Source organism: Pleurodeles waltl, chromosome 4_2 (genome assembly GCF_031143425.1).
Source record: "Pleurodeles waltl isolate 20211129_DDA chromosome 4_2, aPleWal1.hap1.20221129, whole genome shotgun sequence".
Lineage (NCBI taxonomy): Eukaryota > Metazoa > Chordata > Amphibia > Caudata > Salamandridae > Pleurodeles > Pleurodeles waltl.
Window position 1 is genome coordinate 315,193,816 of NC_090443.1, and position 24,553 is coordinate 315,218,368.

The 24,553-nt window shown below is 42.6% G+C and overlaps 1 protein-coding gene across 9 annotated transcripts in view; it reads right to left on the bottom strand.

Moving 5' to 3' along the window:
- The window catches only part of TNRC6B (trinucleotide repeat containing adaptor 6B), a 1,322,553-nt gene that overhangs the window by 685,065 nt on the left and 612,935 nt on the right, over positions 1-24,553 (bottom strand). For 7 of the 9 annotated variants that reach the window (XM_069231280.1, XM_069231284.1, XM_069231278.1 and 4 more), the window contains 2 exons: positions 15,509-15,676; positions 3,799-3,957 (listed from right to left, as the gene is read on the bottom strand). In XM_069231280.1, the coding sequence (XP_069087381.1) occupies positions 3,799-3,957; positions 15,509-15,676 (327 nt within the window). The remainder of the gene's footprint in view (positions 1-3,798; positions 3,958-15,508; positions 15,677-24,553) is intronic. The other 2 variants (XM_069231279.1, XM_069231283.1) reach the window with 2 other exon arrangements.

Genomic DNA, 24,553 nt, shown 5'->3' on the forward strand with positions numbered 1-24,553 from the left:
ATTGAAGCGAGATGTATGTTTGGCGGTCTATCAACACCAGATCTAGAAGTTGACCCTGTGCCTGTGACCACTGTGATGCTAGGCACTGTTGTAAGGGCCGCATGTGCAACCTTGCGTTTGGGACAATGGCTATGCATGAGGACATCATGCCTAGGAGTTTCATTACTAATTTGACCTGTAACTTTTGGTTTGGATACATGGCTTGTATGACATTTTGGAATGTTTGTACTCTTTGTGGACTTGGAGTGGCAATTCCTTTTACTGTGTTGATTGTTGCTCCTAGGTATTGCTGTGTTTGACACAGCAGAAGGTGTGACTGAGTAATTGATTGAGAAACCTAGTTTGTGTAGGGTTTGTATGACGTAATTTGTGTGTTGTGAACACTGTATTTGCGTGTTGGTTTTGATTAACCAATCGTGTAGGTATGGGAACACATGTATTTGCTGCCTTCTGATATGTGCAGCTACTACTGCTAGACATTTTGTAAAAACTCTTGGCGCAGTTGTTATTCCGAATGGCAACACTTTGAATTGGTAATGTATCCCTTGGAATACAAACCTTAGGTACTTCTTGTGTGAAGGATGTATTGGTATATGGAAATATGCATCCTTTAGATCCAGTGTTGTCATGTAGTCTTGTTGTTTGAGAAGTGGGATTACTTCTTGTAATGTAACCATGTGAAAATGGTCTGATTTGATGTATGTATTTACTATTCTGAGATCTAGTATGGGTCTTAGAGTTTTGTCTTTTTTGGGTATCAGAAAGTACAGTGAGTAAACTCCTGTGTTTAGTTCTTGTTTTGGTACTAACTCTATTGCTTCTTTTTGGAGCAATGCTTGAACTTCTAGTCCTAGAAGATTTATATGTTGTTTTGACATATTGTGTGTTTTCGGTGGAATGTTTGGAGGGAATTTGATCAATTCTATGCAATAACCATGCTGGATAATTGCTAAGACCCAAGTGTCTGTTGTTATTTCCTCCCAATGTTTGTAAAACTTGGTTAGTCTCCCCCCCACAGGTGTTGTGTTGGGGATTTGTGACCTTGAAGTCACTGTTTGTTTGGAGGAGTTTTGAGACTTTGGAACTTTCCTCTGTTCCTTTGAAATTGTCCCCCTCTATATTGTCCCCGAAAACCTCCCCGCGGATATTGGCTCTGGTAAGTGGGCTTTGTTTGTGAGGCTGTGGCTTCTGCGGTTTGCCCTCGAAACCCCCCCTCGAAATTGTGTCTTTCGAAATGTGCCTCTGCTCTGTGGGGAGTAGAGCGCGCGCCCATGGCTTTGGCCGTGCCAGTGTCTTTTTTAAGTTTTTCGATCGCACTGTCCACCTCGGCCCAAACAACTGCTGTCCGTTGAATGGCATATTCAGCACAGCTTGCTGTATCTCTGGTTTAAATCCTGATGTACGCAGCCATGCATGTCTTCTTATTGTTGTTACAGCTGTGTTGACAGTTCTAGCAGCTGTGTCTGCAGCATCCATTGCTGACCGTATCTGATTATTTGAGATACCCTGTCCTCCTTCTACTACTTTCTGCGCTCTCTTTTGGAACTCCTTGGGTAAATGTTCAATAAGGTGTTGCATCTCATCCCAATGGGCCCTATCATATCTGGCTAGTAAAGCTTGCGAATTTGCAATACGCCACTGGTTTGCTGCCTGTGCCACCACCCTTTTGCCTGCAGCATCGAATTTTCGACTTTCTTTATCTGGAGGTGGTGCATCTCCTGAAGTATGAGAGTTGGCTCTTTTGCGCGCTGCTCCCACTACAACAGAGTCTGGTGTTAGCTGTTGTGTAATGTACACTGGGTCTGTTGGTGGCGGTTTATATTTTTATCTACTCTTGGAGTAATGGCTCTCCCTTTAACAGGCTCCTCAAACACTTGTTTGGAGTGTTTTAGCATTCTGGGTAGCATAGGAAGACTCTGATATTGGCTGTATGTGGACGACAGTGTATTAAAAAGAAAGTCGTCTTCAATGGGCTCTGAATGAAGGCTGACATTATGAAATGCAGCTGCTCTTGACACCACTTGTGCGTAGCCTGTACTATCCTCTGGTGGCGATGGTTTAGCAGGATAGCATTCTGGACTATTGTCTGACACTGGTGCGTCATAAAGGTCCCATGCGTCAGGGTCATCTTGGCTCATTCCTGTATGAGTTGGGGATTGCATCATTGGTGGAGTGGCTACCGGTGATGGTTGCGGAGAGTGATGTGGGGATGGTGGTGGTGTTACTTGTTTAGCCACCTTTGCGTGTGGCTGTTTGTCTTTGTCTTGGAAGGCAAGCTTGCGTTTCATTTTGACTGGAGGAAGAGTGCCGATCTTCCCTGTATCTTTTTGAATAAAGAGCCGTCTTTGTGTGTGATCTGGCTCTACTGCCTGTAATTCCTGTCCAAATCTATGTGTTTTCATTTGTGTGGACAGTCCTTGCTCCTCAGTGTAGGAACTTGTTTTCGGTTCCGAGGCCGGATATTTCGGAACCGAAACCCTTTCGGCTGCTTTTTTCGGCTCCAACGAAACCTTTTTTACTTTCGGCGTCGTGCTCTCTCGGTGCCGACCCGTTTCGGTGCCGGTGTCTCAGTGCCGAATCTTCTCTGAGCCACTATCTCGGGCCCGAGATTGCTGTGTGCCGGTATCTCGACCGGAGTCGGATGACTTCGACACCAGCTCGCCCTTTTTCGGTGCCGATGAACGGTCACCTACTTTTCGGGTTAAGCCATGGCCTGTTGGCGGCGGCGTCCCCTGGGCTTTAGCGCTTTTCTCGTGAGTTTTTGTTTTCGACGTCTTACTCACGTTTTTCGGCGTTTCCTCGGGATCGATCTCCTCAGAGTCCGACTCCTGGGTGGAGAATGTTTCTTCCTCCTCCTCGAAACGCTCTTGTCCTGTCGGCGCCGACGCCATTTGCAGTCTTTTTGCTCTTCGGTCCCAGAGTGTCTTCCTAGACCGAAACGCTCGACAGGCCTCACAAGTATCCTCCTTGTGTTCTGGTGACAAACACAAGTTACAGACCAGATGTTGATCTGTATATGGATACTTGTTATGGCATTTTGGACAGAAGCGGAATGGGGTCCGTTCCATCAGCCTTGAAGAGACACGTGGCCGGGCCGACCAGGCCCCGACGGGGATGGAAGAAAACCCCGAAGGGCCACCGGAGCTCTTCTTAATTCGGTGTCGATCTGTTGTAACTAACCCGATACCGAACACAAACAATACCGACGATTTTTCCGAGATTCTAACTAACTTTCCGACCCAAAACACGGAGCGAAAAGGAACACGTCCGAACCCGATGGCGGAAAAAAAACAATCTAAGATGGAGTCGACGCCCATGCGCAATGGAGTCGAAATGGGAGGAGTCCCTCAGTCTCGTGACTCGAAAAGACTTCTTTGAAGAAAAACAACTTGTAACACTCCGAGCCCAACACCAGATGGCGGGATGTGCACAGCATGTGTATCTGCAGCTACACATGCCATCGAACATAAAGATACTTATTTTTGTAAATTGGTGCAAATCTCCTTATCAAGACGTGTGTCTGATTTATTGACTGTGTGTATTTGCAGATGTCTAACAGTCCTCTCAGATAAGACAAAGACTGCTCGACCACACTACCCACTAAAAAAATAGCACCTTGGGATTTCTAGAGCAAGCCTTTGTCCAATATCTTTTTGCACAATATACCTCATTTTGATATTTCATGAAGAGCCAGCTTCCTACACAGACCAAAAGCAGTAACCGAATATTTTGGGCTTCTCTAATCAAGTCAAATATGCTGTGAAAGCAGCACAGTGCCTCCTGCACTGTGGTACTCACCAGTTTTCATGGTGTTAGGAGTACTAGGGGGAGCACTTCCCCAACTAGGAGTTGGTGGCCCAGAATCTTCTCCATCACCCCAACCAGATGCACTTTCCGTTGGTTCGCCCCATGCTGAAGTTCCGTTGTCTGTGGACATCACTTTGTTCTTGCCCCAGACTGTAGAGAGGAAAAATAAAAGTAGGGTAAGCACCTGAATACAATCCCTTGTACTGCTTTTAGGTACAGGCATGACATCCTAGAGGGTCTACAACAACCAAAGTAATGCTAGCACTGCAACTTAGAATAAAAAATTTAACAAATAGTATGTTCTTTTTGGAAGATGAACAGATCTGTCCCAAGAAACTGCTGAAAAAGGAGGCAAGAAAAGCAAAAAGAACAGACGATGGATGAAACGCTGAACAAATCAAATGCTCTTCCCAGTCACAGACCTGGGTTTAATCTATCGTTGTTTTTTTTTTTTTTGGCTCACCACGCCATCCCAGCTTGGACCCAACCATGTACAAATCAGTCTTGATCCTGCTCCCCATGGGAACAGCCCAGCCCAAACAACCAGGCCAGATACTCCCTGGACCACAAACCAGCATCCGGGGACCACGCCATCCCAGCTTGGACCCAACCATGTACAAATCAGTCTTGATCCTGCTCCCCATGGGAACAGCCCAGCCCAAACAACCAGGCCAGATACTCCCTGGACCACAAACCAGCATCTGGGGACCAGTTTCGGGGTCTCACCCCCCCATCAGCCAGGCTAGCCTGAATCCAGTGGTACAGTGAGCATGGGACCCAGGTCTGGGCATACCCTTCCCACTTAAGGCAACAAAAGCAAAAAGAACAGATGATGGATGGAACACTGAACAATTTAAACATTCACCCCAGTCACAGATTTGGGTTTAATCCATTTTTTTTTGCTCACTACACCACGACAATTTGGATACAGTCAAATGCAAATCAGTGTTGACCCTGCTCCGCATGGCAACAGTCCAGACCGAACTGCCAGGCCAGGTCCTCCCTGGACCGGAAACAAGCATTGTGGAACCGGTTTCAAGGTATCACCCCTCATCAGCCTGGCTACACCTAGGGAGGAGGGGGATGTTGAGAAGGGATTTCATCACTAAAGAAGAGAACAAGCTGTAAGTGATATGGCTGTTAGCATTTTTAATATTTTCCATTAACAGTTCAAAAGATTAAAACGTCAAGCTACATCAACAGAACTTTCCTCACTGCTGCAAAAATTAAAACAATTTTTATTAACCATCCCCTTGTGCTATTTAACACCTAGTTCAAAACTTTTATAAAGGGGTGAAATGAATAAGAGATTACAAGTCATGTTGTAAAAGCAGTCTACAAAATCTAGCTTCTAAGTGTTTGTGTTGATTCAGACACTAAAGTTTGAGTTTCAGTGAGAATTTGCATTCTGCAAATTCTGGTTGGATGGAGCTGTACTACACAGTATTTCCTGGGAAATGCATCTTTTCTAGAGCATGTTGATGAGTTATATTTATTTATTTTACTCACACCAAACAATAACTGACTTTAAAAACATTTAAGCCTGCCCAGTTTTAACGAAGGGAGTGCTGGTGGCAGAACTCAACAATGAAATGTTTTCACTCTCTCTCTATACAGCCAATCTATGCAGGAGTGCCAAATGGGCAACATGAGACCATTAAATAAAAAAAGGCTTCTTATAGGAGCTAAGGTTAATGGCTGTTATATTTCTGGATTAACATGGTACCCCAAATCAAGTGCTGAGACATGCACATCTTTAATGATCGCTTAATTCTTACTATCACAGATACTTGGGGCCTAGCCTCAATGACAAGCGGCCAAGATCCGTGTGTGGAAATCTTTGGCAAGGGAAAATGTTACACTGAAAGAGCCCACGGAGTGTGGTATGGAATCTGGGAGAAAAGATACTTAGTTGGACAAGGAGGCTAAGGCATATAAGAGATCGAGAATAAACCTCACCTAGTTAGTAATGAGAAAAATCCTGATCTATGAACAAGGACAGCTCCAGTTAAAATTATACCCTTGAATCTTTGTCAGATCCTGAAGGTTAGTGAGAAAAGCTAAAACTAAGCTTCTAGCCTTCACCGCAAACAAAGACAGCTCCTGTGATATGTTTTCCCTAGCTGAATTTAGATACTGAAGTATTAACAAAGGCAGTGCCAGGCAAATTTGTAGCCCTGAATCATTGAGCAGTGCAAGAATAGTTATAAGCATTGTGCCAGGGCTTGTTAAGTGTCTTCTGTTTTTATCATGTGCTTGCCTCCAGATTCTTTTCTCTATTATTTAAAAAGAGTGAACCTTAGACACATGCATCAGAGTTAGTATGTCCTCCTCCTTTCAAGGCATATTTACATTTAAGTTATGGTCGCTGCTATGTTAATATGGACACTTATAGTAGAGGTTAAATTGTCATCATGTGAATTGAAATTATGCATTATTTTGCCTTGTTGGCACTTAAGTGTCACCAAGCCTATAAACATGAAAAAAAATCAGTCAATTATAATAAAAAACCCTGTATTCGGCTATAATTGGGAAAGGCTTCGCAACAAAACTATCACACCAGTTGCTCAGGGGTTCTGAGAAAGGAACAGAGAAGTTGCTTTTAATACTGCTTATCTTCCAGCAAGGTCTGTGACAGAAAACAGCTAAAGAGCTATTTCTTACGGAAATACATGCTGTGCGATCCATCTTAAACTATTGTTAGGCTTGCTTTTTTACACTTCTGGTAACTTTTAGCATAGAGGTTGGCAGTAAAGAGAGGGTGTTAGGATGCTAGGAACTTGCTAAACATGTTAGGAATGTTCATATTTTTTTTACTGGCCATGTCATGCATTGCTGTATTTATTTTTACGTGTGTGGATACAGTTCTTATTTTATTTACTAGACTTAGGTTTTAGAAATAAACACGTTTTATCCTGTGTATCTTAGTATTTGGTGTGCTATTGATTTACTAAAGTTGGTTTGAAGTTTCGCTGTGTCCCTGAACTCATCTAGAGGGACTAAAAGTGACCAGAAAATGCCACCAGTGCAGTACTGCTTAGGGGTTTGTCAACAGGGCGCTGTCCAACTAGATTCCTAATTTGTACTGGTCCATTGCACTGAATTACACTAAACCCGACCCCCCCTTGCTGTGAAGAGGGACTGATTGTGACAATCAGCACCCAATACGCTTCCTTTCCCTTTGAGCTGCAGCAATCCAACTCTAACGACCTGGTGCATAGGCTTTGTTCAATACATCAACATGAAATAGAAATTCAGTTGCAGTTCCAAGTCTTTAACTACAAAAAAAAAAGGGCACAGAAATGTAATGTCCACTTAACAGCAACAGCGAGACCCGCGGCCAAGTGTATTGTTAACTGTATCAGAAACCATAAAATGCTGTAGAAACCTATTCCCCGCCTCCAAAAGGACTGGTTGAAAATGTCCCTCAGCACAGAAAAGACGCAGATAATATGTGCCCCTGTTAAGTTAAATAAACTTAACCTCAGAGGCAGACTCTTGACATGCAAAGAGCCACATCTGAGTTAGAGATTCAGGACATCATGCAAAGCCAGTATCCTACTCACATTGTATGTTTTGTGTAAACATCTTTAATAAATCGAACATAACTGGCAAAGTCCATTTCTTCAAGAACACTGAATCTGGTTTATTGACCTGTTTTAAGAATGTTTTTGGACTAATCCCTTCATTTATTCATTTACTGTTCTGCAGTCTATTTGGTTGACTTTCAATAACCCTTCTGATTATCAGTTGTGAAGTTCTCATCTCCATCCTGGCTAAGGACAAAGTCCCATCTCCAGAATTAATTCTGAATGGAGTATCCCTCTGAGAAGCAACGTCAACAAAACTTTAGTGTTCCACCTTGGGTATGAATGGCTGACTGCTCCATGCAAGTCAAGGAATCCCTTACATTCCCTGAAACCTCTAGCGATGTTCAAATAACATATGCCCATCTCCCTTATCTGGTGCTAAACCAAGGGAAATAAACCACCACAAGGAGCATATTTATGATGTTCCAAGTACTGCCTCCTCGAAGGGAAAAGCAAACGTCCCTAGATATTATGGAGACTACATTACCCACATCACCAACTGGGAGAAAGGTTCTCGCTTTATCTCCAGTATAAAAAGGAAAGTGATTCTGCTTTTCTGAAACAAAATGATTAAATGTGTGCCAAAAGGAGAGTTTGAACCAAGTTTTCCCTGTTGTTCATTTCTGCACTTTGCACATTATAGATATAATGCATTATGTGCTTTGCTTTTAATTCAACAATGCACATATATGTTGCCATTTATATGTATTATTCACACACAAAGTTTTAAATGACTCTTAATGTCATGTTTTTATTATTTTATGTAAACATTTTATTCTAGTAACATTAATATATGTGTCTTACAATATTATAGATACCTTATAAATGCTATTATTTCAATTAGCATTTTGAGGATCTCATGAATACTGTGAAAGTGTTTGTTTACATTTCTTTTTTATTGTGCGATGCCTGCAAAATATCTCTCTCTCTCTATATATATATATATATATGGAAAATGTCACTTACCCAGTGTACATCTGTTCGTGGCATGAGTCGCTGCAGATTCACATGCTGTGCACAGTCCCCTATCTGGTGTTGGGCTCGGAGTATTACAAGTTGTTTTTCTTCGAAGAAGTCTTTTCGAGTCACGAGACCGAGGGACTCCTCCTACTTCGATTCCATTGCGCATGGGCGTCGACTCCATCTTAGATTGTTTTCCCCGCAGAGGATGAGGTAGGAGTTGTGTATATTAGTAATAGTGCAACCATGCAATGGAATGAATACGTATGTACATAATAAAGGTTAAAGTAATATATTTACAAATGTACAAATGTTCAAGATCTACTTCTAAACGGCTACAGGCTCCCGGGGAGGCGGGTGGGCGCATGTGAATCTGCAGCGACTCATGCCACGAACAGATGTACACTGGGTAAGTGACATTTTCCGTTCGTTGGCATGTGTAGCTGCAGATACACATGCTGTGCACTGACTAGTAAGCAGTTATCTCCCCAAAAGCGGTGGTTCAGCCTGTAGGAGTTGAAGTAGTTTGAAATAATGTTCTTAGTACAGCCTGACCTACTGTGGCTTGTTGTGCAGTTAACACATCTACACAGTAGTGCTTGGCAAATGTATGAGGCGTAGACCATGTTGCTGCCTTACATATTTCGTTCATTGGAATATTTCCTAGAAAGGCAATGGTAGCCCCTTTCTTTCTGGTTGAGTGTGCCTTTGGTGTAATAGGCAGCTCTCTTTTTGCTTTAAGATAGCAGGTTTGAATACACTTAACTATCCACCTAGCAATGCCTTGTTTTGAAATTGGATTTCCTGTATGAGGTTTTTGAAAGGCAATAAATAGTTGTTTTGTTTTTCTAATTAGTTTCGTTCTGTCAATGTAGTATATTAGTGCATTTTTGATGTCTAATGTATGTAGTGCTCTTTCAGCTACAGAATCTGGTTGTGGGAAGAACACTGGTAATTCTACTGTTTGATTTAAGAGGAACAGTGAGATAACCTTTGGTAAAAATTTTGGATTTGTTCTTAGAACTACTTTATTTTTATGTATCTGAATAAATGGTTCTTGTATGGTAAATGCTTGAATCTCGCTCACTCTTCTTAGAGATGTGATGGCAATCAAAAATGCAACTTTCCACGTTAAGTATTGCATTTCACAAGAATGCATGGGCTCGAAAGGTGGACCCATGAGTCTTGTTAAGACAATGTTGAGGTTCCATGAAGGAACAGGTGGTGTCCTTGGTGGTATGATTCTTTTTAAGCCTTCCATAAACGCTTTAATGACTGGTATTCTAAATAGTGAAGTTGAATGAGTAATTTGTAGGTAAGCTGATATTGCGGTGAGATGTATTTTTATGGAAGAGAAAGCTAGATTTGATTTTTGCAAATGTAGTAAATATCCAACTATATCTTTTAGAGATGCGGTTAATGGCTGAATTTGATTATTCTGGCAGTAATACACGAATATTTTCCAATTGTTTGCGTAGCAGTGTCTAGTGGTAAGTTTCCTAGCTTGTTTTATGACCTCCATACAATCTTGTGTGAGGTGCAAGTGTCCGAATTATAGGATTTCAGGAGCCAAATTGCTAGATTCAAAGATGCTGGATTTGGATGTCTGATCTGTTGTTTGTGTTGTGTTAACAGATCTGGTTTGTTGGGTAGTTTGACATGAGGTACTACTGACAAGTCTAGTAGTGTTGTGTACCAAGGTTGCCTTGCCCATGTTGGTGCTATTAGTATGAGTTTGAGTTTGTTTTGACTCAACCTGTTTACTACATATGGAAGGAGAGGGAGAGGGGGAAAAGCGTATGCAAAGATCCCTGACCAGTTCATCCATAGAGCATTGCCTTGGGATTGATCTTGTGGGTATCTGGATGCGAAGTTTTGGCATTTTGAGTTTTCCTTTGTTGCAAATAGATCTATTTGAGGTGTTCCCCAAATTTGAAAGTAATTGTTTAGTATTTGGGGGTGAATTTCCCATTCGTGGATTTGTTGGTGATCTCGAGAGAGATTGTCTGCCAACTGGTTCTGAATCCCTGGAATAAATTGTGCTATTACGCGAATGTGGTTGTGAATCGCCCAATGCCATATTTTCTGTGTTAGGAGGCACAACTGTGTCGAGTGTGTCCCTCCTTGTTTGTTTAGATAATACATTGTTGTCATGAAGTCTGTTTTGACAAGAATGTATTTTTGGGTTATTATGGGTTGAAATGCTTTCAGCGCTACAAATACTGCTAACATTTCCAAGTGATTTATGTGAAACTGTCTCTGATGTATGTCCCATTGTCCTTGGATGCTGTGTTGATTGAGGTGTGCTCCCCACCCTGGCATGGAAGCATCTGTTGTTATTGTATTGTGGCACTGGGTCTTGGAAAGGCCGCCCTTGGTTTAAATGTGTACTGTTCCACCATAGAAGCGAGATGTATGTTTGGCGGTCTATCAATACCAGATCTAGAAGTTGACCTTGTGCTTGTGACCATTGTGATGCTAGGCACTGTTGTAAGGGCCGCATGTGCAATCTTGCGTTTGGGACAATAGCTATGCATGAAGACATCATGCCTAGTAGTTTCATTACCATTCTGACTTGTATCTTTTGTGTTGGATACATGGCCTGTATTACTTTGTGAAATGTTTGAACCCGTTGTGGACTTGGAGTGGCAATCCCTTTCGCTGTGTTGATTGTCGCTCCTAAGTATTGCTGCATTTGACACGGCAGAAGGTGTGACTTCGCGTAGTTGATGGAGAAACCTAGCCTGTGAAGGGTTTGTATGACATATTTTGTGTGCTGTGAACACTGTTTTAGCGTGTTGGTTTTGATTAGCCAGTCGTCTAAGTACGGGAACACATGTATTTGCTGCCTTCTGATATGTGCAGCTACTACTGCCAGGCATTTTGTAAAAACTCTTGGTGCAGTTGTTATTCCGAATGGCAACACTTTGAATTGGTAATGTATTCCTTGGAATACGAACCTTAGGTATTTCCTGTGTGAAGGATGTATTGGTATATGGAAATACGCATCTTTTAGATCTAATGTTGTCATGTAGTCTTGCTGTTTGAGCAGTGGTATTACGTCTTGTAACGTGACCATGTGAAAGTGGTCTGATTTTATGTAGGTATTTAGTGTTCTGAGATCTAGTATTGGTCTCAGAGTTTTGTCCTTTTTGGGTATTAGAAAGTACAGTGAGTAAACTCCTGTGTTTTTTTGTTGAGTTGGTACTAATTCTATTGCGTCCTTTTGTAGCAATGCTTGAACTTCTAGTCCTAGAAGATCTATATGTTGTTTTGACATATTGTGTGTTTTTGGTGGGACGTTTGGAGGGAATTGGCGAAATTCTATGCAATAACCATGCTGGATAATTGCTAAGACCCAAGTGTCTGTTGTTATTTCCTCCCAAAGTTTGTAAAATTGGCTTAGTCTTCCCCCCCACAGGTGTTATGTGATGGGGGTGTGTGACTTGTGAGTCACTGCTTATTTTGAGGGGTTTTGGGGCCTTGGAATTTTCCTCGATTTTTGGGGAATTGGCCCCCTCTAAATTGCCCCCGAAAACCTCCCCTCTGATATTGACCCTGGTAGGTAGGCCTTGTTTGTGAGGTTGTGGTTTCTGTGGGTTGACCTCAAAACCCTCCCCTAAAAGGTGTTTTCCAAAATGTGCCTCTGCTCTGCGGGGAGTAGAGTGCGCCCATGGCTTTGGCTGTATCGGTGTCCTTCTTGAGTTTTTCGATGGCAGTGTCTACCTCCGGCCCAAACAATTGCTGTTCATTAAACGGCATATTGAGCACAGCCTGCTGGATTTCCGGTTTGAACCCAGAAGTGCGCAGCCATGCGTGCCTTCGTATTGTGACTGCAGTGTTTATTGTCCTTGCAGCTGTATCTGTTGCATCCATGGAAGACCGTATCTGATTATTTGAGATACTTTGTCCCTCTTACACCACCTGTTGCGCTCTTTTTTGGAACTCCTTGGGTAAGTGTTTGATGAAATGTTGCATTTCATCCCAATGAGCCCTGTCGTATCTTGCCAAAAGTGCTTGTGAATTGGCGATACGCCACTGATTTGCTGCTTGTGCTGCAACCCTTTTTCCCGCAGCATCAAATTTGCGGCTCTCCTTGTCTGGAGGTGGTGCGTCGCCTGAGGTATGAGAGTTGGCTCTCTTACGAGCTGCCCCCACAACTACTGAGTCTGGTGTTAGTTGTGTTGTAATATATATTGGATCAGTGGGCGGTGGCTTATATTTTTTCTCCACCCTTGGAGTTATGGCTCTGCCTTTAACTGGATCCTGAAATATTTGTTTTGAATGTCTTAGCATTCCTGGGAGCATGGGAAGGCTTTGATATTGGCTATGGGTGGAGGATAGGGTGTTAAAGAGAAAGTCATCCTCAATTGGTTCCGAATGTAAGGGCACATTGTGAAACTCGGCTGCCCTTGCGACCACCTGTGTATATAGGATGTACTGTCCTCAGGTGGTGACGGTTTTGTAGGATAAGAGTCTGGGCTATTGTCAGACACTGGAGCATCGTAGAGGTCCCATGCATCGGGATCATCCTGACTCATTGTGGTATGAGCTGGTGAGTGCATCAGTGGTGGAGTTGTTGCTGGTGATGCATGTATTGATGGTGGTGGAGACGGTGGTGGGGTTGTTTTCTTTGCCACCTTTGCCTGTGGTTGCTTGTCCTTTTGTTGAAAGGCAAGTTTCCTTTTTATTTTGATTGGGGGAAGAGTGGTTATCTTCCCTGTGTCCTCATGAATATGAAGCCTTCTTTGTGTGTAGTCAGGCTCTGCAGATTGAAGCTCCTCTCCAAATCGATGTAATTGGGAGGTTAATCCTTGTTCCTCTGTATAGGAACTAGTTTTCGGCTCCGAGGCTGGCTGTTTCGGAACCAAAACCTTTTCGGAAGCCTTTTTAGGCTCCGAAGAAACCTTCTTTGTTTTCTGCGTGTCTCGGTGCCGCTGTCTCTGTGACAAAGTTTCTCAGAGCCGCCGTCTCGGCTCCGAGGTTGCTGTGTGGCGGTATCTCGACCGGAGTCAGATGACTTCGACACCAGCATGCCCTTTTTCGGTGCCTTGGATGGGTCACCTATTTTTCGGGTTAAGCCATGGCCTGTTGGCGGTGGCGTCCCCTGGGCTTTTGTAGACTTCTCGTGAGTCTTGATTTTCGACGTCTTACTCACGTTTTTGGTTGTTTCTTCAGCGTCGAGTTCTTCCGAATCCGACTCGCGGACGGAGAAAGCTTCTTCTTCCTCCTCGAAACGATCTTGACCTGTCGGCGTGGACGCCATTTGTAGTCTCCTGGCTCTTCGGTCTCTCAGCGTCTTCCTCGACCGAAACACTCGACAGGCTTCACAAGTATCCTCCTTGTGCTCGGGGGACAAGCACAAGTTACAGACCAGATGCTGATCCGTATACGGATACTTGTGATGGCATTTTGGGCAGAAACGGAATGGGGTCCGTTCCATGAGCCTTGAAGTCGCACGTGGCCGGGCCGACCAGGCCACGATGGGGGATCGAAAAAAAAACAGAAGGGCCACCGGAGCTCTTCAAAATTCGGTGTCGATTTGTTCTAACTAACCCGATACCGAACGCAAACAATACCGACGTTTTTTTCCGAGATTCTAACTAACTTTCCGACCCGAAACACGGAGCGAAAAGGAACACGTCCGAACCCGATGGCGGAAAAAAAACAATCTAAGATGGAGTCGACGCCCATGCGCAATGGAATCGAAGTAGGAGGAGTCCCTCGGTCTCGTGACTCGAAAAGACTTCTTCGAAGAAAAACAACTTGTAACACTCCGAGCCCAACACCAGACGGCGGACTGTGCACAGCATGTGTATCTGCAGCTACACATGCCATCGAACATATATATATATATATATATATATATATATATATATATATATATATATATATTTATATCTTTGAACGTGTGACGTTTAGAAACGTGAGGAAGTGTTAGCATCATGTCCACCTCCAATCTAGGTGGATACTTTTGAGGTCCATGTTATGGTAACTGCCATGTTAATATGGACACTTACAGTAAAGGCTAAAATGTCAACATGTGAATTGAGGTGACGCATTTATCGGCATGCCTATTTTGTCTTGTTGCCACTTTAGTGCCACCAAACCTATAAACCAGAGAAAAACTGGTTTCACATGATCTATATTGCTGTATTTGGCCACAGTTTGGAGAGATTTTGGAACGGAAGTATCAGGTCAGAGGTCACCCAAGTTTGCTGCAAACGAACCTCAGGAGGGGGCTCCACTAGGCCTCCAAGAGCAGTGAAGAGAAGAGGCTTTTAGCCTTGTACTGCTCTTCATTCACAGCCGAGGGCTGTGACAGAGAAAGGCAACAAAGCGATTTCTTATTGAAAAAGGTATGCTGTGCAATCCATTAGACTTTTTTGAGACTTGCCATTTTATACGTCTGGTAAATGTTAGCACTGGCTCAGATGTAGCAAAAGGGTGTTAGGATGCTAAGACTTGCTAACCATGTCAGGAATACAGATTTTTTTTTTTTTAGCTGGCCATGTCATGCATTGCTACCTTTATTTTCATATTATGTTTGGTTACCATTCATATTTTATGCACTAGGCTGGAGTTTTAGAAAAAAGCATTTTAAAGTCCTGTCCCATGTTTATTTGTGCTATTTTGAGAATCATTTATTCACAAAATAGGCAGGCAGTATTGCTAGTGAGTTGTACACCAGCTGCAGTCTAACAGCATTTCTAATTTATATTAGTGCACTGAGCCAGGGGTTAGAAATCTGAATCCCCTCTAGCACCCCTCCCTCCCCCAAATCTCCAGTACTTCCTAACACCCTTCTACCTACGGGACGTTTAGTATGCTAGTATGTGTGTATGTATAAGAGTAGCTGGTCACTCAGTTCAGCAACCTAAAAAGTCTGCATATGCTACATCAGGAAAGAGTAGTGTATATGTCTGGCTGATCTGTCCATGTTAGAAAGTGTTGTGAGTATTACTTGAGTCCATTCAAGTGAGCGTAAGAAATTTTCATCCATGATGCGCGTAATGATGCACCTTTTACAAAAGAAATAGAAGGGCTTTTACTCCATTCCTATAGCACTGGGTGCAAACTCGGGCAATTTACCATCATGGATAGCCTTTTGAGAGACATACAGACCCAGAAAAGAATGAAACCAGACTCACTGCCAACAGCTCGTGTAGCCTCGGGCTCCGGCCAGCGAGGTGCTTCTGCCGTAGTCCGGAGTCCGTGCTGCTGTGGCGGCGGCTGCTGGGGAGGGGGTAGCTGCTGTCTGGATTTTTCTGCATCCCTGGCTTGGGGCGTTCTTTCTGTGCGAGCAGCATCAAAGGTTACTGTACAAAAAGCAGGATTAGCACGACACATGCAAAAAAGGCTCAAGAACACGAAACAATCCTCAGTAAAACTGCCCATGCCAGTGCAGCCACACCTTAACAGCCACTACACCTATTAGGCCAGGTGAGCTGATAAATCTGAGGCAGAGTGTAAGGCACGCCACCAAGGCCTAAGGAAAGTACTGAAGTGTGTGGTGTGGCATGAATGGAGGAGTCTGACTTGTTAGTCAGTGGCTACAAGGGGTTACTATAGTATTCAGCAGCACCCATGGGAGGTAACAGGAACAGGTAAAGATGTGTTCTTTGTGGTGAAAGTAAATGCAAGGGGGAAATCCCAAGTTATCAGACACCACTCCTTTAAAAAAGGCTCCTTGTGCCAACTCTCACTATTGTATCCACCACTTAATCCCAAACCTTCAATGATATGCATTATACAAGGTTACAAAATCAATCAATGTTGGGGAGATTAAAAAAAACAGTCAACTATTTCAGAAAACATGCTAAAGTGGACACAAAAGTGCCCAAAAATTCTTACTTACCTCCAGTCATGTGTTTCTAATGAATACCATGAATACTATACCGTCCTTGGTCATTTTCTGAACATCCTCTAAAAGCTAGACTGAATCAGGAAACTATTCTCCCCAAGAGTAGCTCTCTACTGTTGCCATGCACCCTCGGCCATGATCCTTTCACCCAGGATGTGACAACAGAATATTTAAGATGCCCACTGGCTGACAGGCATCAGATCCTGGTACTATTTCCGCACCACGAGGAGTGTGAAGAGGAATCAAGAGCACATCAAAAGCATCATTATAGCATATGAAACATTTGCAAACTGTAAGATCATAATCATGGTATCATCTCGCAGTGGGAGGATGGTGATGAACCTGCAAGAATATAGTGTATGTATTAGCCACCTGAAATCATTACTTAAGGAAAGCAACTTTTTCCTGCTGGAAACATCTTTCTGCAGCTTCCTTGACTTATGAAAGAGTCCCAAAGGAATAGCTCGCTGGGAGGTGGGAATGAGTTGTGCTAATTAGCCAAGGAAGACATGCAACACAGCCCTGGCAAAGTATCCACCACTTCATGCTTGAACTATGAGGCAACAATATTTAGCAAAAATGTGCAGATGTTAACCACTGGAATGCCTCTGGTGACAGCCATAGAAGCACCATGACCTTGAGGGGTACTTTTTTGGCCCATGCATTGCAGATGTTTTACCACAGCGTGGTCAATGTGCTAAAACACTTTACAAGTGGGGCCCAGTCAATGCAATCACACCATTTCCTTGGGTGAGATGAGGATGAAAGAGTAAGGGATTGGTTCTTGAGAAAGGAAGATACCTCTGACAACAAAGACAAGAAAGTCTGAAGAACCAGTATATATGGATAGAAAACGAAAGGTGGCCGAACTGAGAGTGCCTGAAGTGCACTGACCCGATAGGTCAAAGTCCTTATCACTAAGGCGACGGTTTTAAGAGTCAGAATTCGATGTGGGGAAACTGCATCGGCTTGAAAAGGGAGGTGCCATTCGAAACATCAGCCCAAGATTCAATTCTGACTGAGGAACAATAAACAGAGTAGGAGTAAACAAGCATAATAAACCTTTCAAAAAGTGAACAATTACCAGCAATTAAACAAAGGATGGTCAAACCAAAGGTGGATAAGGAAGCAAAATAACCTTTAACTGTCCCCACTGCCAGGCTCTACTGGACAAGAGATAATGCAAAGCAAGGCATGACTGAAATTGATTCAGGGCTTCCAATTTGGCACCACTGAACAAATCTGTTCTAGTGACCCATTGGCACCACTGAACAAATCTGTTCTAGTGACCCACTTACATAGATTTAGCTCAATCTCCATGCATGAGGTGAAGAGCATGACCATGCTGCTGTAAGATACGTTAAACCCAGAGTAGAAGAGAAGGCAGAGTTCGGAACTCCAAGAGATCGCCAAAGCAAATACACCTGAACCAGTCCAATACTCCTATATTTTCTGCAGTACTCCCAAGAACTGGAATGATCAGTTAAAGGCAAAGTCATTCCTCAGGGAACCACTGACAGGAAAGTATGGCACAAAACTAAGGGCTTTGTTTTCGGTTGTGGTAAAGAGTCCCACAGGGACACCCAAAATAATTAATGAGCAGATCCGTTCATCACTTCAGGAAGGAGCTCCCACTTGTGATTGTCCAAGCAGTTTGGACTCCAAACATCCACTCTCACTTTGGGAGAGCCTTCAAGATGCACCACAACAGAGAAATCTTTCTTTTTGGGCCCCACCTAACTAATAACCTCTCAAACTGGGTCCATAGCCCTCCATTGCCCTTTCTGTTGATGAAATGGACAGCAGCCCTCCTTGAGTAGGCAAGGAGGAAGGCCTTCAAAAAAAGATGCCCGGTGCTCAGCTCCAAAACATTTCTGTGTATAAAGTGTTCCGATGCAGACCAAATGTTTTGCTTTGTAATGTGAACTAAAGGAGAGCTCCAGTGCAGCAAAGAAATATCTGTAACATGTAAGCCTGCAACTGCATGATAAGTGACAATGACTAGAGAGGGAGTAACCAGGGTAGGTCCAGGATGACAAATTGGAACATCTTCCAAACGAGCTCAGAAGCTCCCACGAAACTGAAGTCATGCCTCAGTTAGGCAACAAGTGAGGGGCCCTTATTTGCAGTCTGGCATTTACTACCAACAGGATGCATAAAGCAAGCAAGAATAACAGACGTACAACTTGCAGAACTGAGATTGGTGTAGGAGACAGAAACATCTGAATCGCAGCCAGATTAGCAAACTCTTATGAACGTCAGCCTCTGTGTGGGTGAGAGATGCAACTTTTTGGTGTTGATCATGAATGTCTGGTCAAGAAGAAGAGCCCTGGGTATATGCTGAATATGTCCCATAATCAGAACAGGAAACCGACTTCAAAGTAGGGAAACATGTATCTTGACAACCATAGTGAGGCAGCAACTTTTAGTAATATCCTTACCTTCATGAATATTATTACCTTCAGAAATATCGGTGGTGCAGTCAGCCCAAGTGACAAAACCAAAAAAACAAAACAGAAAGTACTGAGAACCCACAGTGAAGTTCAATAGGTGACTGAGTAGATAGGATCAGAAAAAGAAAGTAAGCTTCCTGGAGGACCATGCACACCAGCTAACACTCAATGAGGACCACTAAGACCTTGCTCAGGGACACCATCTTGAACCTGCTCTGCCATGTGAAAAGGGCCAGTAAGAGTCGCAGACCATCAACCTTGGGGCTCAAGAAGCTTAAGGATTAACATCCTGTGGCCATTCCTTCCATCTCTAAGGACCCGTTGTTCAGCAGGGCAAGAACATCCACCTCCAAAATCGAGGTGTGTGACAGACCACAAAACTTGGCTGAAGGAGGGCAATCCAGAGGAGAGGCCAGAAAAGGTATGGCATAGCCCATGAGGATTAGATGGATGTCTGCAATTGTTTAACAATCGGTGGAGAAATGGGAGCCAGCATCTGTGATTTAAGATGGCAGATTATCCACCTCAGTATTGTCATCCTCTGAACATCCATAATCTGTTGTTGCCTGGGGAGGGCACAGTCTTAGTCTGAAGCATTGCCAAGTCAGAGCCGGGAGGAACTGATTTCAGAGTAACCAGAAATGCCAAACCCACAGGAGCTCACGTTTTGGCAGTGTCTTTGAGAGCATTGGAGCACTCCTGAAGAATACTGTGCATGAAGACTTCAACTTCTGAAGACCCAACTAATGAAGAGTATTCTGTATTCAACTTTTTCATTGTCAGAATCTGCTGCAATGAGTAAAACTGGCATCAGGGAACGTCATCAAGGTTTCAAATGGTCCTGAATCTATGCATTAGGACTCCTTACATGCATTATAGTGTCTGTTTGTATGGATGCACTCTTACAAGCAGTGTGCATAACTAAGCAGCCAAAGGTAATCTGCTCACAGACACCCACAGGGTCAAAAAGAACTGTTTTAAACCTATACCAAGAACACATATGTCTCAGGTAGAGATGCATCAATTATGTATTTGTTGTCCGGCAAGGCAACAGGTGCAGCAATAACATTTGTCAACTGGGTAAATTCACTGACTCAGTCCATGAACAATCTGTATATCTCTTTTGCAGGTTTACTTGTACATGGGAAAGGAGGTAATACATGTAGACAACTGTAGAAAACAAGCATTTGCAATGCAACAGGTCTTGTGTTTGCCCGCGTTAGAGCTATTCCCGTTTTAAACTCTCAACCAGATTATGCTTGCTGCAAACTGAAAAGTAAAACAGATTCAAATAAGTGAGCCCACGGTCCCAATGAAGCATGACGGAGACACATAAAAGGAAACAGAAGTTTGCTTGCTGTGAAACTGTCAAGAACCCTCAAATCTGCCATGTAATAACAGTGAAACATACAGGAAAAGCTACAGGAGTGCTGGTAAAAAAGTATCCACAGTGGAAAAAGCGATGTCCTGCAGAAAGGTTTATCGAGTCACGCTACTCGCGTTGCAAGGAAAAACCAGAAGAAAGGAATCCAAGATGGCCGACGAGAAGTTCAAAGGTTAAGTTGTCGTTCTAGTGTTGCGCTCAATTTCGTTCCTATGATACGCACGCTGCTAGAGAGCTTCGCACTTCAACTGTAACCTGACAGGAATTCAGATGTGTTGCGAGAGCGCTCATTGTGAGGTAAACGTTTTCTGAGGCAAACTTGGCTTTGCATGCATTTCACGAACAATTCAAGTTAACTACAGATAATATTTAATTGCTTAGAAGCAGAGGCAATGACAGAAGGTTTTCGCAGCTTATGAATGAGTTTCCAGCTGGAAGCATATCTTGTGAACATCCAAAGAATATAAAAATATTATCGGTCAGATTTTGAAAGGTTTACTGGCGAATATAAACACGACGAGTTAAAGAAGTCTATAGATTATTCTTAACAGAAAAGATAAACCTAAAATAGACAACAGGAAATACAATCTTCACGCATTATCCTACCATACTTGGCTTTCATCTACACACACATATACATTTATATATATATATATATATATATATATATATATATATATATATATATATATATATATATGGAAAATATCACTTACCCAGTGTACATCTGTTCGTGGCATGTAGTGCTGCAGATTCACATGCTATGCATATCCCTTCCGACATCTAGTGCTGGGCTTGGAGTGTTACAAGTTGTTTTTCTTTAAAAAAAAAAAGTATTTTCGGAGTCACGTGATTGAGTGACTCCTCTTCTCGGTTTCAATGTGCATGGGGATCAACTCCATTGTTAGATTGTTTTCCCGCAGAGGGTGAAGAAAGGAGTGAGAGTATAGAAAATAAAAGATGTGCATGCAAATGTATATACATATGTAAAAATGTTAGCAACTTAAACTAAAGGCTTCTGGGGAGGAGGGAGGGTGCATGTGAATCTGCAGCACTACATGCCACGAACAGATGTACACTGAGTAAGTGACATTTTCCGTTCAATGGCATGTGTAGCTGCAGATACAAATGCTATACATAGACTACAAAGCAGTTAGTCCTCCCAAAAAGCGGTGGCTAACCTGTAGGAGTTGAAGTTGTTTGGAATAACGTCTTTAAGACAGCTTGTCCTACAGTGGCTTGTTGCTGTGAGAATACATCAACACGGTAGTGTTTTGTAAATGTATGAGGGGTTGACCATGTAGCTGCTTTACATATGTCAACCATTGGTAGGTTTCCTAAAAAAGCCATTGTTGCACCTTTCTTTCTTGTAGAATGTGCTTTAGGAGTGATCAAAAGTTGTCTCTTTCCTTTGATGCAACATGTTTGTATACATCTAACACTCCACCTTGCTATACCTCGTTTCAATATAGGATTGCCTGTATGTGGTTGTTGTAAAGCAACAAAAACTTATTTTGTTTTCCTAAAATCTTTAGTTATGTCTATGTAGTATATAAAAGCTATTTTGAGATCTAGGGTATGAAGAGCTCTTTCTGCCAGGGAATCTGGCTGTGGAAAGACGACTGTCAATTCCACTGTTTGATTGATGTGAAAAGGAGAAACTACTTTTGGGAGAAATTTTTGATTTGTTCTTAGCACAACCTTATGTTTGTGTACTTGGAATAAAGGTTCTTCAAGAGTGAATGCTTGTATTTCACTAACTCTTCTCAATTAAGTAATGGCTACTAGGAAGGCAACCTTCCATATTAAAAATTGAAGTTGGCAAGGGTGCATGGGTTCAAAAGGTGGCCCTATGAGTCTGGCAAGTACAATATTTAAATTCCATGATGGAACTGTTCTGTGTTCTGGGTGGAATGATGAGTTTTAATCCTGCCATGAAGGCTTTGATGAAATAAAAACTCTGAATAGAGAAGTATGCTGAATAGTTTGTAAGTATGCAGATATTGCAGTAAGGTGTATTTTTATAGATGAAAGCCAAATTTGATTTCTGTAAATGAAGTAAATAGCATACAATATGTTGTACAGATGCTGTAAGTGGCTCTATGGTGTTAGATTGACAATAGTAGACAAATCTTTTCCACTTGTTTGCGTAGCACTGTCAAGTAGTAGGTTTTCTTGCTTGTTTAATTACTTCCATACATTCAGATGGAAAATTTAAATAACCAAATTCTATTACTTCAGGAGCCAAATCGTTAGATTGAGAGCATTGGGGTTTGGATGCCTGATTTGACCCTTGTTTTGTGTTACCAAATCTGGTCTGTTTGGGAGTTTGTAGTCAATACTACAGATAGATGTAAGTGTTGTGTACTACGGCTGGCGTGCCCATGTTGGTGCTATGCGTATCATGTTAAGTGACGTTTAACGTAATATTTTGACCTGAAATGAAAGGAATGGGAGAGGGGGAAAAGCATAAGCAAATATCCCTGACCAACTGATCCATAGAGCATTGCCCTTGGATAGGGGATGTGGATGTCTGAATGCAAAGTTTTGACATTTTGTGTTTTCGCTTGTCGCAAATAGATCAATGTCTGGTGTTCCCCCACCGTTGAAAGTACTTTTGAAGTAATTGGGAGTGAATCTCCCATTCATGTGTCTGTTGGTGATTTCTGCTGAGGAGATCTGCCAACTGATTGTCTATTCCTGGAATGTATTGTGCTAGTAGATGAATTTGATTGTGAATTGCCCATTTCCAAATTGTTTGGGCTAGAAGGGACAGCTGAAATGAATGTGTACCTTCCTGTTTGTTGAGATAATACATGGTTGTCATGTTGCCTGTTTTTATGAGAACATTCTTCTGTTTGAGAAGGGGTTGAAATGCTTTTAGGGCAATGAACACAGCTAATAATTCTAAGTGGTTTATGTGTAGCTGTTTCTGTTTGACATACCATTGCCCTTGAATAGTCTGATTGTTTACGTGAATTCCCCCACCGATCATTAATGCATCTGTTGTAATCATGATCTGAGGCCCAGGGTCTTGAAACGAGCACTCCTTCATTAAATTGCTGCGATCCCACCACTGGAGGGACATATGTGTTTGGCGGTCCATCAACATTAGATCTTGACGTTGACTATGTGCTTGTGACCATTGTTGTGCAAGGCACTGTTGTAAGGGCCTCATGTTTAATCTCGCAAGTGGGACTACTGCTATGCAGGATGCCATCATTCCTAGAATCTTCATGATAAATCTTTGTGTATTGTTGATTTGGTTGTATGAGTAGTATTACATTTTGGAAAGCTTGTATCCTTTGTATATTTGGATACGCTAAAGCTAGTTGAGTATTTAGGATAGCATCAAGGTACGGTTGTACTTGTGCTGGTTGAAGGTGTGACTTTTGGTACTGTATAGAAAACCCTAGTGTATGCAGAGTTTCTATCACATAATGAGTATGTTTTTGGCATTGTGTAAGATTGCATGATTTTATTAGCCAATCGTCTAGATATGGAAAGACATGGATGTGTTGTCTTCTTATGTATGCCGCTACTACAGCTAGACACTTTGTGAACACCCTTGGAGCTGCTGTTATGCCAAATGGCAACACTTTGAACTGGTAGTGTTTTCCTGTTATGACAAACCTGAGGTATTTTCTGTGTGCTGGGTGGATGGGTATGTGGAAATATGCATCTTTGCGCTCTAGAGCAGTCATAAAGGCCTGGTTTACCAGTATTGGAATAACATCCTACAAAGTTACCATGTGAAAATGCTCTGACAAGATGTATAGATCGAGGGGCCTGAGGTCTAATATGGGGCTGAGGGTGCCATTTTTTGGGGAATTAGGAAGTATAGTGAATATACTCCTGTTCCTTTTTGGGACTGTGGAACTAATTATATTGCTTGTTTGAACAGTAGAGATTGTACTTCTTGTAACAGAACTGTATGTTCGGGGGACAACTTGTGATATCTTGGCAGAATGTTTGGAGGGCTGGATATCAATTCTAGGCAATAGCCATTGGCGATAATACCCAGTTGTCTGTGGTGATATTTTGCCAATGAGAGTGGAACTTCTGTAGTCTTCCCCCCCACAGGAGATGTGTGGAGTGGAAGGGAGGGAAGGAAGTCACTGGTTAGGTTGGGTTGATGTTTGTTTAGAGGTTTGGAATTGACCTCTATCTCTGAAGTATTGACCTCTATAGGATCTTCTAAACCCACCTTGTTGATACTGGGCTTGTTGTGGTTGCTTTGTTTGGGATGTAGAAGCCTCTAAGGATTGTGGTTTAAAACCTCCTCAAAACTGTGGCCTTTGAAATGAACCTCTATATGGGGGGGTATGCAAAGCGCCCATTTGCTTTTGCAGTATCGGAGTCCTTTCTCAGATTTTCAATAGAGGTGTCCACTTCTGGGCCAAAGAGGTGCTTTTTATCAAATGATAAGGACAGCCTGTTGAATTTCTGGTTTAAAACCAGAGGAGCGCAGCCCATGCATGTCTTCTGATTGTGA